We start from the raw sequence: 18,176 nt of genomic DNA, 5'->3' as shown, positions 1-18,176 counted from the left end.
CCTCCTGGCTTCAGGCAGGCAAGAAAATATGGCATGTCTGTTGCAGGTCACCACCACGGTTCCATTGCTGGCCATTGTGGAATCATACATAGACCTGGAACTGAAAGGAAAGACTCACATGCTCCCTCTCCAAACTCCCTCTGAAACTGTCCTGTTATCCGCCTTTGTTTGCGGCTCAAGTTTGCCTAGCAAATGACCTTTTATATTAAGTCTCCCTATTTACCTCAGCTTCACCCCTTACCACCAGGGTATGATTAACCACTCAGACTTCAAACAGCAGGGCTGATCAAAGGTCCAAGGGTCAAAGCACACAGCCCTTACCAAGGCACCAACACACACCTGTCTCAGTTGCTTACTCAGGGGCCCATGCCCAGCTACACAGCCCATTTGCAGAGAACAAACACATCACTCATCAAGTTCTGCTACCTCCAAGCGCACAAAAAATGTTTGGAGATAGCTATAGTCTTCCTGCTTCTAGGATGAAGAGGGTAAGTGAAATTATTCCTTATACAAGATTAATAATTTACAATTTGCTTTGTCTTCTGCTTCTTGGTGGGTGGAGTCATGGATTATGTAACAGTGTCCTATTAGCGGGATGGGGAAATAGGAGATTAGAATAGTGCTATTCCCCCCCCATCTTTGAAACTATTTGCGAGACAGAATACGGATTAAACAGAACTGAGTTTGTCTCTAAAGTGATTAAGCTTTTTAAAAGAAGTATAACAGTTCATGTACATTTTAATATAATTATAAAACAAAAGTCTTGGTGGTCTTAAATAAACCGCTTAAAATGCTGAAGTAGAAAAACTAATACAGTAAGTTCCCATATCATTACTTATTAGAGCTGAGCGGGGAACAGTTTTGCCATCCCACAAAAACTGGACATATCAAAACATTGTCCCATCCCAAATCAGATGAAAAGTCAAAATCTCATACTTTCATGAATGGAAAATCAAACACATTTTCAGTCTGAGCCAAAACATTTTGTTTCTGTAATTTCTAAATACAGTACTTCAACCATTTAATTTTTCCCCATATTATTTTTTTTAATGAACAGCCATTTCAAATGGGAAAACTGGAATTTTTCATTTTGAAAGCATCAAAATGAAATATTGTCATTATGATTTATTTTTCCAAATTATTTTTGAGTCACAAAGTTCATCAAAAACCACCCCCTTCCCATGAAAAGTTTGAGCTTTGACAAATCGGCATTTTCCAACAAAAAACATCTTGTTGACACCAGTTCTAACACATACTGTATAACTATGTACAATACATCCAGTCTGGTAGATTGTAGGGCTTCAGTTTTATGAGCATTTGATTGCCTCAATTGTTAAACAGTGCAAGAAGTAATAAATCTTATAAACAGTTGCAAACTATAAAAAGTAAAGTTGACAAAAAGCTTACACAATGTCAACATTAGTTGATAATATAATGAATTCATACTTCTATAAACATATGCAAGAGCTTACTATTTTCTTGGAAATTACAAATTTTTAGAGAAGTTTAAATAAGACGCATTCCATGTCTTATGCAACAGACACTAAAAATGACTTTTTTAAAAAATCTGCTTCCATCTCATTCCATCTTTAATGATCTGTGTATAATCTCAGAAAGAAAAAATTGCACTTAAGCAGTGAGCTTACATTTGCAGATGCACAATCAGTAGAACATTACAACTAACTAATAAAAGGATAACTTTCTAGACATGATTCACAAACTCTCATACAGCAATTGAGCATGAATAAAAAAGCTGGTACCTATTGATCGTGTCTCCATATGTTGCTCTAATAAGCTGTTGAAGTAGATTTTTTATATTTCTTCTTAACCACTGATTTCTCTCCTTTAAATCAAAGACTTCATCCATAAGGAGCAGCATTACTCTAAGAGGAATATTGTCGTCCACCTAGATATGTACAGTAAAAGGCAAAGTATAAACAGAAAACCTCAATTCCCGCTCAGGCAATTAAGGTAGCATCTACCACAATTGTTAAAGTTAAGAGTCTTAGTTCTTCCACACTACATCATACGCACTGTCTTTCTGAAAGAAGTCAATAATTAAAAGAGTTTCCTATGGTCTGAAATCTCTCTTCCCCAGGATGGAATCATTCATGGTTTTTATTTTGAAATTAAACTAGATTTTTAAGTATGGTCTTTTAAAAATATGTCCTAAAAGAAGAATCTGCTGCATTACTGAGGCCAGAATGGTAGAGTTCAGAACCAGTTACAGAAGGTGGCAGCAGTATTACTTAGAGGAGTTTCTTATTCCTCTCTTCTTCAGATAGCAACAGTGCTTCCAAGAGCAGAGCTGATGGGAAACTCAAGGAGTGGCTTTCGTCTGGATACCCTTTCTTTTGAATGTAGCAGTAGCAACAGTGGCTCTGAAAGGAAGGTGCCCAATTGCAGACCACTCTTCCATTGCTACAGAACCCAAACTTTTATTCTTTGAGTTCAATCTGATCTTGATGCAGAAATAAGCTGTCAGTGTCAGATGATTCCACAGGACCTGTGTTTTTAACTTAGTGGTGGGGAGAGAGAAAGGTCTGTTATTTTCAAATGCTTCACTGTGGTTCTGTAGTAAAAATTGTGTTTATTGTTAAAAGTTGCATAGGCTGCTATTTTACAGTGACGCTATATTTACAGAGATATTGCAAAAAGATTTATAGCTCCAAAATACTAGATATTTAACTTAAGAGGCTATTGTGAAATTGCAGTAACTGTCAATCTTTATATTGATGTTTAAAATATGTTGTTTTCAATTTTTATCTTAGCATTTTATATTGATATCCATCATTATAGTATCTGATGTCAAAAACAATCTGTAAAATCTGATAATAAATGTCTCTTTATAGGTGAGCAGTAGGATCTATTATCCATGTGCTGTATGTTATATATACCAAAATATAAGTTTACAGATTTACTGACACTATTAGGTAAATAACTTCATTTTTATCAAATACATTTACATGTAAGACAATAACTTATCTAGAGCAGCCATTTCAACATGTGAAGTCAACTCATACTAGATTGTGAGTCAGCCAAAAGTGGTTATTAAAAAACAAAGGAAATCCATGCACAAATATTAACTGAGTTTCTTGGTTTTTATGCCAATTAGTATTGTTTTAACAAACCTGTACCGGCATGGAACATAAGAAAACTTACTGAAAACTTTTCCTCTGTAAATCTCTGGCGTAAAGGGTGAATTCACTTTGCTTCAGGCAAAAATTTCAAACTAAGCATACTATTCAGTCACATTTAAATATTTTACAGTACAGCTTTCCTCTTAAATGGAATTACTTCCTTAACTGATATTACAACATTACTATATTCTACTCCTGCAAAAGTCAATTGCAGAGTCAATACAACTATGGGAAAATTAGTTCACAAGGTTCTAACTGCAGAGACAAACTGTTTTCACCTGTGCAACTCCATTATATTCAATGGGATAGGTGTTTCAGAAGGCACAATTTGCCAACAATGGAGTTGCACAACTATAGTTGAGAGCAGAATTTCCACATGCAATTGGAACTAAAGCGAAGATTTGAAAAATAGTTCCTTATGCTTGAACGGAGCCTAAAGGACTTGGTGCCCAATTCCCACTGAATTTCAGTGGGAGTTGGGCACCTAACTCCCTAAGGAACCCTTGAAAATCCCAGCCTAAATCTATACACTTAAGTAAGTGGCTAGATTTTCAAAAGTGCTCAGGATGCAGCACCAATTACTGAAGTTGGGTGCTCAAAGTCTGGCCACATATTCAGGAACCTAAATATAGATTTTGAAACGTAATTTTAAGTGTCTCTTTGAAAATGTTAGCCTTAGTTCACAATTTTGTTAGTGAGATATAGGCCAACTAAATCTTCCTTATACTATTGATTATTCGCAATGCTAACAGAAGAGAAATGCAGTATTATTATATTATCTAAAGGTTTAACTATGAATTTCCTGGCATTGTGTGAAGTTCAGGAAAAGTTCTAAATGTAAAATATCCTAAAATATGGTGCAAAATTCAAACTTCCAAACACTACTCTTTCAAAATGAAATTTTAAGACTAAGTAGATGCTATATTTTTCCAGAAAAGTTGAACTGCAGAAAAAGGGAGATACAGTAATTCAAACTTCTGCTCATTTAGTGCTAAAATGGTGTACACATACTTTCTATGTTAATTTGTTTTGGCTGAGCTCAGTGTTTCAGAATACAAGAATTTCAAAAGTAAACAGATAAACAATTGTATTAGATGAAATCACTGCAAAACGAAAGAACTGAAGCCTATGTTACTTGAGCAAAACGTCATTTACCGGAGTCCTGGTAGCAGTTATGCACATGAAGACAAACTGGAATGCTTTGATGTGACAAATAAAAATGTGAAGTGTGGAACAGGTGCAGATTTATAACCATGACAAATCCGCATATAATCACTAGTAATCTTAAGGGCCTTCAGTCCTAGTTACGGATAAAAGATTTTATTCAACTATGTTTCACACATATGATCAGTGTATCAATCAGAACACTGGGAAAATACCATAGCTTATGAGAACATCAAGAGCTTAACATTTTAAACTTCACTATCACGTTTCTAATATTTTTTCCTTTATATATTTCAGGGTCCACAGATTGAACATTTATTGTTTAGGAATTTTTTTTTAAAGTTTTCTTTAAAACAATTCTCTCTGATCACCAATACTGACTATGTTTGCTAGTTTTAAAGATCTCAGGATCAGATTTAGCTGAATACTATTCATATTGCAACCCTATTCTATCTTTGAGGATAGTTACAGAAGTAATAATAGGTAGGTAACATTTACCACATTACCATGCAAACAATTTTGTATTAAAAGGGCTTCTAAACATTTTAGAATGAAATATGTCAATTTTATTTAAAGTAAAAAATTTAAAATGTTCTGAAAGTACTGTTTCCAGTTTTCCCTCTGGTGTAATTTCTGATGCCAATAAAGTATAGCATAGAGCAAGTAAATAATACAATATGAAACAACACACACATTGGTACTTTAAAATTAAGTAGCTAAACAAATCTAAAATAAAAGTCAGACTCACATTGTCATCAAGCTGTGCTGCAACACGGCAGTGTTCAGGATCTGAATCAGTTTTCTGCATTAAAGGAGGCACCTATACTCAAAATAAAAAAAAGACGTGATTATGGGGGGAAAATTAAAGGTCTCAAGGAAACCATCAAAGAGAATCTCTAATTATGACAGAACCAATTTCAAAATTTCAGATACAATCTTCATAACTGACTTACTATCACGCATTTTGATTCCAAGATAGTGACATATCAAGATATATCAATGGTTGCATATGGAATTATTTTCCAGCACAGCTTGAAACATTTCCCAATATAGTTATCAAAACTGTACGAATATCCTCAAGAAAAAACCCACATGCACATTTATATTAAAAATTATCACAGAAACTCTCAAACCAGAAGAAACTGATGGTTAGTTCTATATCCCCTCTCAGATAGCGGCTAATTCTTCAGAGAAAGGTGTAAAACCAATCAATCCATACTGTAGAGCCAACAGTGGACATTTCATAGAATCTCAGAGTTGGAAGGGACCTTAGGAGGTCATCTTAGTCCAACCTGCTGCTCAAAGCAGGACCAATCCCCATTTTTGGCCCCAGATCCCTAAATGGGCCCCTCAAGGATTGAACTCACAACCCTAGGTTTAGCAGGCCAATGCTCAAACCCCTGAGCTATCCCTCCCCCATTTCTTCCTGATCTCAGGACTGAAGCATGAGGATTCATGATCCTAGATCTCTCTGTGTGAGTATAACTGTGTTATCCTTATTTATGTAACTGGGAAGCTTTCCAAAAAGAGAGGCTCAGGGTGAGGTCCAATCTATGTTTTTTACAAGTAACAGTTTTGTATTTCATATGACCCCAGACTCAGTCTTGTCATTCCTGTTTTGAGGAAGAAGGGCCCTCACCTCGGCTCTTGCTATAGCTATAGATATATTAGAGGTGAGCTTTACAGACATAAAGCCACAAAGTACCTGCTTTGAGGAGCTTACAATCTTAATTATTTGCAAAAAAAAAAAAAAAAGTAGGAGACTAGAAAGGATAAGGATGCAAGAGGGAAAACAAAATAGTTTCATAGGATTTATGGTTGGCATTCATCTTGTTCCACTTTATATTTATACTTTTAAAAATGTGCTATATTTTAGGGGTATTAGATCAGGTGTGAACAGGAGCAGATAAAGAGCAATTTGCTGGAAAGCAAGATTGTTTGGAAAACTGGGGAAAGAACTGTTCCAACAAAAGCCCTGTAGAAAGTTATAAACTTTCCATATATTTTTAAACAGCTGTATTAAACTGAATATAGAATTGTATCTCTGACAGGGTGACCAGATGGCAAAAATAAAATATCAGGACACATGATTCACAGCCCCCACTGGAGCGCACAGCCCAAGGAAGCTGCAGGTCGGGGTGCACAGCCCCAACATCAGCCCCAGGCCGCGGCACCTGCCACAAGCCATGGGTCGGGGTAGCAGTCCCTGCCATAAGCTAGGGGTCATGTCACAAAGCCTCAACAGCAGCCCCTGGGCCCGGACCCTGCCATGGATCGGGGAAGCGCAGCCCTGCAGCAAGCCACGGGTCAGTGGGAGATGCAGGGCCCTAGCTCTGGCCCTGCTGCGAGGGGGAAGTCTCAGAACTGGGGGAGCGCTGGGGGGGGGGGTGGTTCAGGGTGCTGACTCCATGAGGGAGTTTGGGTGCAGGAGTGTATGTGGGCTGATGCTTATCTCAGGCAGCTCCCTGGAACTGGCCACATCTCCCGCTGGGTCCTAGGTGGAGGCATGGCCAGGCGGAGGCATGGCCAAGTGGCTCTGTGCACTCCCTCACCCACAGGTGCCGCCCCCGCAACTCCCAATGGCCAGGAACAGGGGGCAGAGCCAGAGGACCCAGAGGGAGATGTTACCACTTCCAGGGAGCTGCACGGAACCAGGTAGGGAGCCTGCCAGCCCCGCGCCAACTGGACGCCATCGCCGGGCTACCTTACAATATCGGGACAAATGGCGTCCAAGTCATCCGTCGGGACGTGGACACAGAGTAAAATATCGGGATAGTCCCAATTTTATCAGGATGTCTGGTCACTCTAATCTCTGATAAAGTCTCTATATTATTTTTAAGCCACTATACAGTAAGTATCTTTTCATTGTTAAATTCTACAGGTTTGTAGAGTAATTCCTATAGAACCCCATTAAAACATCTAGGAGAGCCTGTTGATTTTTATCTCTTTTGAATACTTTTCCATGAGGTTGAAATTACATGGGATTTAGGATGGAAAACACGATCACTCATCTGTTCCTGCTGGGGCAGCTTGAGCATGCCACTGCTGTGCACTACTGCGTGTAGATATGAAGGGTGGAGCTGGCCCCAACTTCCCTCAATTCCTTCTTGTCAGAAAAGCTCCCAAGCAAAGGGATAGGAAGGCAGGTCATATAATGGCCACATGCAACACATCTCGAAGCACAACCGGTAAGTAACAGTTTTTTCTTGAGTGATTGCATATGTGCATTCCACTCTTAGTGACTCAGAAGCCATGAAAGGGATGGGATTGGAGCCTATCTGAACAAAGACGGAAGGACAACTCACCAAAATCTAGCATTATTTCTAGGTTGTTGAGTGATAACATAATGGGAAGCAAATGTGCACCAAAGACCAAATATCTAGGATAGGAACTTTGCCCAGGAAGGTCACAGAAGTTGCTTATGATCTTGTCAAATGTGTTGTCACACTGATTGGCGGGATAACATTATCCAAACTGAAGCACAAGCAAATACATGAGAGTATCCAAGATTCTCTCTCTGAGAAGGAACTGGGAGCTGTGTCACACTGTCTTTGACTGCCAAGAAGAGCTGAGAAGGCTGATGGAACTGCTTGGACCTGACAAGCCAACGCTCTCCAGATATCCAGAGTATGCAGCAGCCTTTCCTGATCTTTATTCAAGATAGTTTGGGAATGAATGAAGATAGGTAAATCACCTTGTTGATATGGAAGTTAGATACCATTTCCAAGACAAATTTTGCATGAGGATACAGGTAAACTTTGTCTTTAAAGAAAACAGTATAACGCAGAGCAGACATCAGGGTCTGCAGCTCACTTACCTTTCTAGCAGAAGCAATGGCCACCAGAAATGCCACCTTCATTGAAAGATGCAGTAAACCGATAGATAAAGGCTCAAAAAGAGGACCCATAAGCTTTGACTATACCAAGGTTAGGTCCCATAGAAGAACAGATCTTGTTCCTGAGGGTACAATCTTTCCAGGCCTTTCAAAGATCTTATTGATATTTTAATTAGAAAAGACAGACTGTTATCCACCTGAGGATGGAAGGCCGAGATAATTTCATCAAGATCCACTTAGCAGCTTATGGCCAACTCTTGCAGTTTCAGGTACAAAAGACAGTCCAAGTATGCTGGATTGAAGAATGTAATCAGCAAAACTCCAGACTAATGAGACCAGATAGAGAAATGCTTTCACTTAGAGAAGGAAGTAAACCTAGTAGATAGTTTTCGGTATTCAACAGCACATCTAGAAGCTCTTTTGAACACGACTCCTTCCCAGCTCTAACCATAGAGCATCCACGCCATTAAATGGAGTGCCTTCAGGTTTGGGTGGAGCAGGCAACCAGGCAAAGCATACATCAGATAAGAGGGAAGGACCCCTCATGGATCAGTAACTCATTAAAAAATAGGAAATAAAGGGTAGAAATAAACGGTCAGTTGTTACAATGGACAGATAAATACTAGGATCTGTACTGGGACCTGTGCTGTTCAACGTATTCATAAATGATCTGGAAAAGGGGGTAAATAGTGAAGTGGCAAAGTTTGCAGATGATACTAAATTACACAAGATAAGTACAAAGCTGACTGTGAAGATCTCACAGAAGTGGGTGACTGGGCAACAAAATGACAGATGAAATTCAATGTTGATAAGTGCAAAATAATGCACATTGGAAAACAATCTCAACTATACATACCAAATGATAGGATCTAAATTAGCTGCTACCACTCAAGAAAGATCTTGGAGTCATTGTGGATAGTTCTCTAAAAACATCCGCTCAATGTGCACAGGCAGTCAAAAAAAGCTAACAGAATGTTAGAAACCGCTAGGAAAGGGACAGATAATAAGCGAAAATATCATAATGCCATTACATAAATCCATTGTACACCCACACCTTGAATACTGTGTGAAGTTCTGGTTGCCACATCTCATAAAAGATGCATTAAAATTGGAAAAGGTACAGAGAAGGGAAACAAAAATTATTAGGGGCACATAACAGTTTTCATATGAGGAGAGATTAAAAAGACTGGACAACAAGAAAGCATCCATTAGGGAACCCAGACTGTGACTTTTTGGGGACCAAAACTGTGGACATTTCCTATTGCACCTCATTGCAAACAGAGTGGCTTGGGAATCCCCCAGAGCTGGAAAATGGACCTGGCTACATCTGGATGAAGAGACCACTCCTAGTGACTCAAAAATGACCTGCTTAGGTGATCTGACAGCTCTATCTGCATCCCGGGAAGGTAAGAGGCTTTGAGATCGATTGTGTTGGTAATACAGGAATCCCATAGATAACTGTGTCATAGCAGAACTGGGACGAGTGGGCCCCTCCTTATCTGTTGAGACAGAACATTGACTGTGTGTGGTCTGTAAGAGCGAGCAGGTTTTTTTCCCTTGATATGAGTTAGAAAAACCTGGCACGGCAGATGGCTAGCTCTCAACTCTGACATCTACATGAAGAATCATGTCCTTTGTGGACCATAACCCCTATGACTGAAGGGAATCCAGATGAGTCCCCCAGTTCAGGAAAGACATATCCATTACTAACATTAGCGATGGTTGAGGACAAATGGAACTCCTATGCAAATTTGACAGGGTTTGTCCACCAGTCCAGGCAATAAAATGTGAGAGGGCACTCTGAGCAGTGTTCAAATGGTGAAGGCTCAGCAAAAATACTGAGGCCAGCCAATCTTGTAGAATCCTGAAACACAATCTGACATACCAGACCACATACTTGCAAGAGACCATATGTTCCAGAAACCTCATACAATTCTGTGCAGTTGTAAGGATAAACCTTAAAATCTAAAATGATGGATCAAATTGTCAGATGCCTTGACTCTGGAAAGAAACTCTGGCTTGGATACAATCCAGTACTGCTCCTATAAATTCTATCCTCTGAATTGGTGAGAAGATAGACTTTTCTGAGTTAATCAACAGACCCAGTGACTTGAAAGTTGACTGAATGAGAGATACACTAAAGAGTATCTGAACTGTGGAATGGTGCCTCAAACACTAGTCTTCCAGGTAGGGACAGACATGTACTCCTAATCTTGTCAGAAAGGTAGCTACCATTGCCATACATTTTGTAATAACCCGGGAAGCTGCCCAGGGGCCAAAGGACAACACTGCAAACTGGTAACGAGATTAATTTATTAGGAACCTGAGATACTTCCTGTGGCCTTGACAAATCATCACATGGAAATAGGGGTCCTTTAAGTCAAGGGCAACATACAAATCTCCAGGATCCAGGGAGAGAATAATGGAAGCCAGCATGACCATGCAAAACTTTATCTATTTTAGATATCTGCTTGCTTTGATGCAGGAGGAAGAAAGGAGGAAGTTTGCCAGAGAGTCTTGATGGGTTCGTTTATTTGCGGTGCCACCCAAGATGGAACAGCAGAGGCCAGAATAGCAGGTTTTGAGAAGATTCCCTAACCTCTTCTACCTGAATGTCCAAGGCCGATGTCTCCTGTAATCATCAGAAGGGGCAAAGACACCCCCAAGGAAACTGCTTCATTTGGACCCGATGAAGCTAGCACAGGTTGAGGTAGATGAGCCTCCTCTGTTAGTTGTCCCACTGAATGCTCCTGAACATCATCTTCCTGCTTGGGATCAGGAGGAGCTTAACAATCTGACTCTCAACTTCTAGCCCAGGGAAACTGAATGCCACTGATGAGGTGAGGATCTGGAAATGGGAAAACCTTCATGGATTGCAGAAGGGCCACTGAATAGACGCTGAAGCCAATGTCATGCAGACCACGCATGCAGGCCAGCACTAGACACAGGGTCTCACAATTATCCCAGGAGATAAGATCTAGGAAGGGAGTGACAAGAGACATTGCAGCTGGGAAACATAGGAGGCAACCCCAAGTTAAAAAAGAAGAATTGCCTTCTCCTGACTATGGAGGAGCCATTCCAGTCAGTGCCAGGGACTGAGAGTCCTGGGAAGAGCAAAGAGAAGCCATCAATGCTGGCTTCTTCCTCAACAGTACTGGAGGGCAGAGCTCCAGGACCCAGGAGGTTGACTCAGTACTGGGCCCTCCACTGGTTCCAAGTGGTTTACCAGTACTGGAGGAATGATCTCCTGCACCGCTGGGGACACTGGCACCAATAAGCTTAGCAAGTCCCTTGCAGCTTGAAATGTGTCTGGCATGGACAGTACCAGGAATGTCTCTGACTGGTGTGCAAGAGATTTAGATGGTGCCACAACCATGAAGGTACCTCTTCGGGCCTTAGACTTGACAGTGCCTGCCTCTGTGCAGGAGTCAACGGGTCGACTTAGCTGATGAATAAGTGGAGGAGTGCTTCGATTATGACTGCATTCTACTCACTTTGTCCCCTTTCCTGGCAGACTCTGGGGCTGAAGAGCTGCCTCTCCCAGCAGCGTCTTTGAAAGACTTCTGTTTCTTCCTGGACACAGTGATTCAGTCTGTATCAAAGGCACACATCTCTCAGATGCTGATGTACTTGGTACCCTCTCTGACCAAGAAGGTTCTGAAGGTGGTTTCAGAATGGCTTCCATCAAAAGAAACTTCAGCCTGGCTTCTCCATCTTCCTTGGTCTGAGGCTTGAAGTCCTTTCATTGATCCCTAATATGTGACTCATCCAAGCATTTCAAACAACTAGAGTGTGGGTCACTCACAGGCATGGACTTCGAGCATGCCAGGCAAGATACTTCCAAAGGCATTCTTTGGTACTGCTAATGGAACTCCAAATGTGGGAAAAACTAAGTCTAAAACTAACTCAAACACTAACTGACCCTAATAACTACACAAATATATAACTACATATATGAAAAAAACCATGCTGAGAGCACTTGCTAAAGCAAGACCAACAGATTCCAACATTAGTCACAGGTGATAAGAATGAAAGTGGGGGTGTGAATCATCTGTGCCCTTTATATCTACACACAGCAGTGTGAGGCAGCACAAGGAGCTCAAGCTGCACTGACAGGTACTAGTGAGGGAAAGTTTTCCATCAACTGTGGTTTGGGATGCACACACACCAAGAGTGGAATGCTCACGTGCAATCAGTCAAAGAAGGAAGCAGAGTTCCCACTCCCTACTTACAACCTTAGATACCTGGTACACTAGGGGTGGGTAAGATCAGGAAAGAAGTTCAAATTATCCAAAGATATAAGTTAGCCAAGGAGAAGAAAGAGAGCCCTGATAGGACCAATGCCAGTAAGCAGGCAATTAAATCACTGTTGAGTTTTCCCACTTCTAGTGCAGGATCAGATGAGTAGAATACTTTCCTCTATTCCTACCCTTTCAGTTGTCAAGGCAGCCCCTCTAAGGAAGAAAAATAAATTGCATGCCCGATGGGAGATTTGGTCAAGAGTGGGTGGTGTACAGAAGACCACCATAGCTTCGTCTTCCCTCCCAGCAACACCACAGACTTGGTGGGGAAGAGAGCGGAGCCAGCAGCTTAGGTGACACTGGCAGGAAGCCATCATAAAACCTGGCAGCAGAAGCAGGAATCCCAGCACTAGACTTAGCTCCTTATCAATGCTCCCTTGTCTGCTTTCAATGTCTGTGGAGCTTAGGATTTCTTCACCTCTTTCCTGATGCTCAGTTGCCAGATGCAGGGGATAAAAATGCACAGGATTGCCTATTGCCCTGTAGATTTTCTGTATGAAGTACTAGCACCTTCCTGCCTCCTCTCTTCAAACAGCAAGTGTTGCTTCCTTGCTGAGGGACTTCATTAGCAATTTCAGCAGGGAGGGGAGTGGGGAAGGGTCTTCCTAGAAATATCAACTTCCTAGAAACATCAAGGAAGCAAGAAAGAGTAAATCAGGGCCATCTAAAAATTGGTTTGGGTCATAAAAGCACTTTTATTTACCGTAAACCTTATTTCGAAGAGAGTGTCAGTAAAAAATGGGATGCCAGTTGTGCTTTGGGTCTACTCCTTTTTCAGATTTTGCGGAGTTATTGGCCTAAATAAATCATGGGGCAATATGTAATTTTTTGCACAATATCTCCATCAATTTGAAATATGATGCCTTTTAATTTTACCTAATGCCTTCTTTTTTTTTGTAGTTTAAAAGTAACTAGGTGTCTGTTTTATCTTCTCTATATCATTAATTACCTTGTATATTGCTTTCTTTTGGAACTCCAATTACTCTTCAACTTTCCAAAGTAAATAGAACCCTTGCATAATAGTCATTTCGCTATTCTTAGCCTTTTATATTCAATAGGGTGTTTAACATTTGTTTTTAGATAAGGGGACCCAAACCTGAATGTCATCTCCTGTTAGACTCTACTATATATTACCTCACCAATACATTCTTACCTTGAAAAATGATTGCTTTATGTCTTGTCCCAATCTTTCTGACATTTTGCCCATGTTGTCTGACATTTTGGTCATCCCCTCTGCCAGGCTGTCAGGCAGGGACTTGACTGCATTTGAAACATTTCTCATGGAGTTACGCAGTGGATTTACAAATGTGTCCATCTGAAGGGGAAAACATTTACCACGATTGCATATCCTACGGAGGACACTAGTACAACCATCAAGTAAAAAAAAAGTCACACTGTTCTAGAGAATAAACCGATTTATAGTACAACTCTTACTTTGAATATAAAAATTCAATAGATACACGCACTAGATTAAGTATTTTTACTTCAGTATTTTCACTCAGATATACTGGAAACACTATCTAATGTGGACAAAAATTAATTGGCTATCAATGCTTAAAATTTTGGAACAATGTGTTAAACACAGAATAAGGAATTTCACCAGCTGAAATCAGACATCAGACATGTTTTACTAAAAGGTCTTCAAGGTTCTGCCCCAAGACTTATTAGTTAAAATGAATTCTGCATTTATTTTTTACAATCATGTATATTTGAAATGTTTGGGAAATCTATATGCAGTTGTTTGATATCTTTGTATCATATTATCTTAATATATGGACAAGTTTCCCCATGTGCATATCAAAACTATACTTTAAGCAACATTTCTATGTATTGCGATAAAGTGCTGAAGTTTGTTTCCCACTGAGTTCAGAGAAACATTTTAGCTTCAGTCTAATCTATATTAGTTTCCATTTCCTCACATTCCCACTCTAACTGCCTACACCTATCTAATCCTCATTTATTGCTCCTTCTTCAGTCTCAGCTTCATGCCTTCATTCATAGCACTCCCTTATGCTTTGAAGCATTTTCAATTTTTTGCCCACTAATTGTCCTTTCTCTCCTCCGAACTCACTTCTTCCAGAAGCGCTACCTCCCTCGTTCTCATCTCATCTCCAACCTGACTCACTGTCCCATATCTTGTCTAAATAGCATCATGGTGATTTGTTAAGTCTAACATGTTCAGCATTAGGCGCACACATTTAAATTATTTTTAGTAAAATATTTCATGGAGACTAATTATGAGTGTTCTGATATTTTCAATGCACACTATTTCTTAAGAACAGTGCAAGTAGCAAAAGCACACTACCTAGTGTAATAGTCTACAAAAGGAAAAGATAAGGTTATGAAAAAACCAATACATTTGGAAAGCAGAACACTAAATCTTTATTCTTTTGTGGACATTACATAAAGCTAGATAAATTCAGAATGATGTTTTACAGTCAACTCTACGGACGTAAATTTTTAAAGAATGCAGTTTAAATAACTGAAAAGTAACTTTTTGAATAGTTTAAGATGTTGGACATGCAGGTCACTGGAAATCTGGCAATGATGAGGACCTAATTTGCAAAAGCAGCTGCCCATGCAAAATGGGCAATTGTAAACACAAGTATCTATTTGCAGAGACTCCAATTTCACAAACACAACTGAGTTTTTTCCCCCATTATTCTGATGCTGAATTCAGCTGTCTCATTTCTAAGTGACTCACTGAGGAGACTGGTCTCTAAACTTTTTGACTCAACAGGGAACAGTTGTCTGAGAATTTTTTTTTGTGCAGGCTTAACGGTGGACACATGACTTTGGTGCTTATCTCCATGTATTCTCTGCTGGCTGAATGTGAAACAGCATTAACAGCAGCCTTAGAAGGTAAACACATTACATATTTTGGGCTGGAGAGCGGAAGTCATGATAGCAGCAGCCATGTGTTCAGTTGGAGGTGGGTAGGAGATTGGGAAAGGAACAGGAGAACAGGAATCTTTGATGGGAAGTTAACTTGTCAACAATAGAATTAAAATGCCTTCTGTAGCATATTCAACACCCACTCATTTCTTGGAAATTTGGTTTCCTTGACTTACAAATAAACACATTTTAAAAATGGCTAAGTTCTTAATTCTATACTGGTCTTATTTCCTGATATATTATTGTCGCTTTCTGACAACACACATTACAAATACAATGCAAATTCAAAAATTGCTTGCACATGAAATAAAACACTATGGTTTATAACTGTCTGCAGTCAGTTACTGATATGTTCAATTCATTTAATAAGTTATGGCACCAAACGCATCACTAAAATCTGCTAAATATTAAATGCCATTCTTACCTTTCGAGCAAAATCTCCTTTTCCTTTGCTGTAAGCTTTATTCTCCAGAAAGTCATACACACAATGGGCTAAAGCTGGGGAAGCTTTAATCATTTCAGGATTTAACAACAACTAAGAAAGAAAAGATTAATTGTAAACTTTCAGCTTCTTCCAAAATACAATACCATATTTAGAAAAAAGTCATATCATTTCCTTTCATATGATAAAGATTTTTAATACTGTATGCAGCGACTAAATTTACATATTTGTACAAAGAAGTGTCAGTTTTGAATGTATTTTCTTCATTCTCTCTCTAAACATTACTCCAAGATGAGTATTGTTACAGAGAGGGAAATAAGCATTGCATAATTAATTTTTTTTTTAAGAAGGATCTATCAGTTCCACTCTATTTGTAAAATGCATCTTTTTTGGCTATCTTGAAACTAGAGTCTAAAATCAGTAGTTACACTGTAATCAACACTTGGGAAAAATATTGAAATAAAATAAGGTACCATACATATTACAAATGCAGGTTGTTAAACAATCTAAATAGCTGTTAGATTTCATAGCATTTTGTTTACTCTCACTCCCTCTTAGAATTTTACTTAGGCCTGGTCTACATTAACACTATAAGTTGACCCAAGGCACACTAGTTAAGTTACGTAACTAATGTAACTTAAGTCGACGTACCTTAGATCAACTTACAGTGGTGTCCACACTACACTATGTCGATGGGAGACGCTCTCCTGATGACAAAGCTTCCACCTCTCATTGTGGTGCATTATAGACATTGACGGGAGAGAGCTTTCCCATCAACTTAGCGTCTCTTCACCAGATCCGCTAAATCGACGTTGCTGCTTCAACAGCAGCAGCACCGATTTATCGTGCCAGTAAAGACGTGCCCGCTGAAACAAAAAAATTTCTCAGACAACCGTTCCCTGTTGAGTCAAAAAGTTTAGAGACCATTCTCCTCAGTGAGTCACTTAGAAATGAGACAACTGAATTCAGCATCAGAATAATGGAAGAAAAGAGTGGTTAAACACTTTTTTAAAAAAATGACCAAAAGACAGGAATATTGTTTCAGTCAAGTGAGCACAATTACCAGGACTATATCTTCGCTGCAGCTGGAAGTATGATTTGCAGCCCTATGTAGACGTACCTATGCTATATTAAAGCTAGCTAGCTCACTAAAAATAGCAGCGAGGATAGGGTGGCGTGGACTTCCGTGCAGGCAGCACAAGCAAGTATATACCCAGAGGCGTCAGGCAGGCTTGTGCAGCTTGCATTACCATGTCCTCACTGCTATTTTTAGCAAAATAGGTAAAATAAAGGTAGCATGGGTACATCTACACAAGCTACAAATCACACCCCCAACTGCAGTGTAGATGTAGACTAAGTTTGAAAGTTGACCTGGGAGTGGGGAAAATGAAGAAGGATGCTGAGCTAACAGGAGGGGAAACTTTAACAGCTAGAATAAAGTTTTACTGTTCTATTTATGGTATAAGAGGAGGGATACCCTTCCTTAAGCAATAAACCACTTTCAGTCATTAGGATAAACTACTTCAGTTAATCCAACTCAAAACTGGGTTATTAACACCTTATAAAACTGAGCATCTGCATCCCCCACTTATACTTCAATTATTTAAGTTCTGGTCACTGAAACACAAATGATCAGAGTTAAATTTAGCATTTACCTTCAGCTGTGACATTTACAACATACTTGTGTTGTTCCAAATCAGGGTATTTTATTAAGACAATCTCATGGTGACTGAATTAACATTTAGTGGAATTTACTGAATACCTGATGGAGAACTATTAGTTCAGGCAGACAGCCATAACTATGAAGGAAAATTTGAAACTAGACTAGTCAAGAACTTACCTGCAAATATGCATTTAAATCTTTTTTCCTCTTCTCTAAAAATTCTTTGTCCATGTTGTTAAATGTCTTTTTACCAGGAAGCTTCAATATACTTGCTAGGTTTTCAAACTAGGAAAACAAACAAACAAAAAAGGAGGTTAAAAATATTTTTTATTGTGATTTTTAAAAAAAAAATAGATTGGAAGGCCAGAAGGATCCATTATATCACCTATTCTGAACTCCTGCATAACGTGTCAACTTGATGCAACCACTTATTTTTAAATTAGAACTGTACAAAATATTCACATAGAATATTGCACATTGGGAGCATCTGCAAACCCCTTCAAAACGTCCTCCTGCCTCCTCTCCAAGTCAGCCAGCTTGCTGCCATTCTCCACAAGTCCTCAGAGGCCTTGCTTACCACTGTAGTCTTCTGGGGAAGTGGCCTCCTTCCTACTACTGCTGCTTCCATTCTTTAACTGTCTGGACCTATGCCAAGAGCTTTTGGGATGTCACATGGCTGACTGCATACTGTATCTCTGGGGGAGCAACACCAGTTAGAAAAGTGAAACACCCCCAG

General features: G+C 39.5%; 1 protein-coding gene across 7 annotated transcripts in view; it reads right to left on the bottom strand.

The window, feature by feature from the left end:
- The window catches only part of SNX13 (sorting nexin 13), a 158,736-nt gene that overhangs the window by 11,269 nt on the left and 129,291 nt on the right, over window positions 1-18,176 (bottom strand). For 6 of the 7 annotated variants that reach the window (XM_073333775.2, XM_073333776.2, XM_073333778.2 and 3 more), the window contains 5 exons: window positions 17,618-17,725; window positions 15,760-15,870; window positions 13,594-13,755; window positions 5,053-5,124; window positions 1,761-1,906 (listed from right to left, as the gene is read on the bottom strand). In XM_073333775.2, the coding sequence (XP_073189876.1) occupies window positions 1,761-1,906; window positions 5,053-5,124; window positions 13,594-13,755; window positions 15,760-15,870; window positions 17,618-17,725 (599 nt within the window). The remainder of the gene's footprint in view (window positions 1-1,760; window positions 1,907-5,052; window positions 5,125-13,593; window positions 13,756-15,759; window positions 15,871-17,617; window positions 17,726-18,176) is intronic. The other variant, XM_073333779.2, reaches the window with a different exon arrangement.

Source organism: Lepidochelys kempii, chromosome 2, assembly GCF_965140285.1.
Source record: "Lepidochelys kempii isolate rLepKem1 chromosome 2, rLepKem1.hap1, whole genome shotgun sequence".
In the NCBI taxonomy this organism is placed as follows: domain Eukaryota; kingdom Metazoa; phylum Chordata; order Testudines; family Cheloniidae; genus Lepidochelys; species Lepidochelys kempii.
The sequence above is the reverse complement of the archived record's forward strand: the minus strand, read 5'-3'. Positions and strand labels throughout refer to the sequence as shown.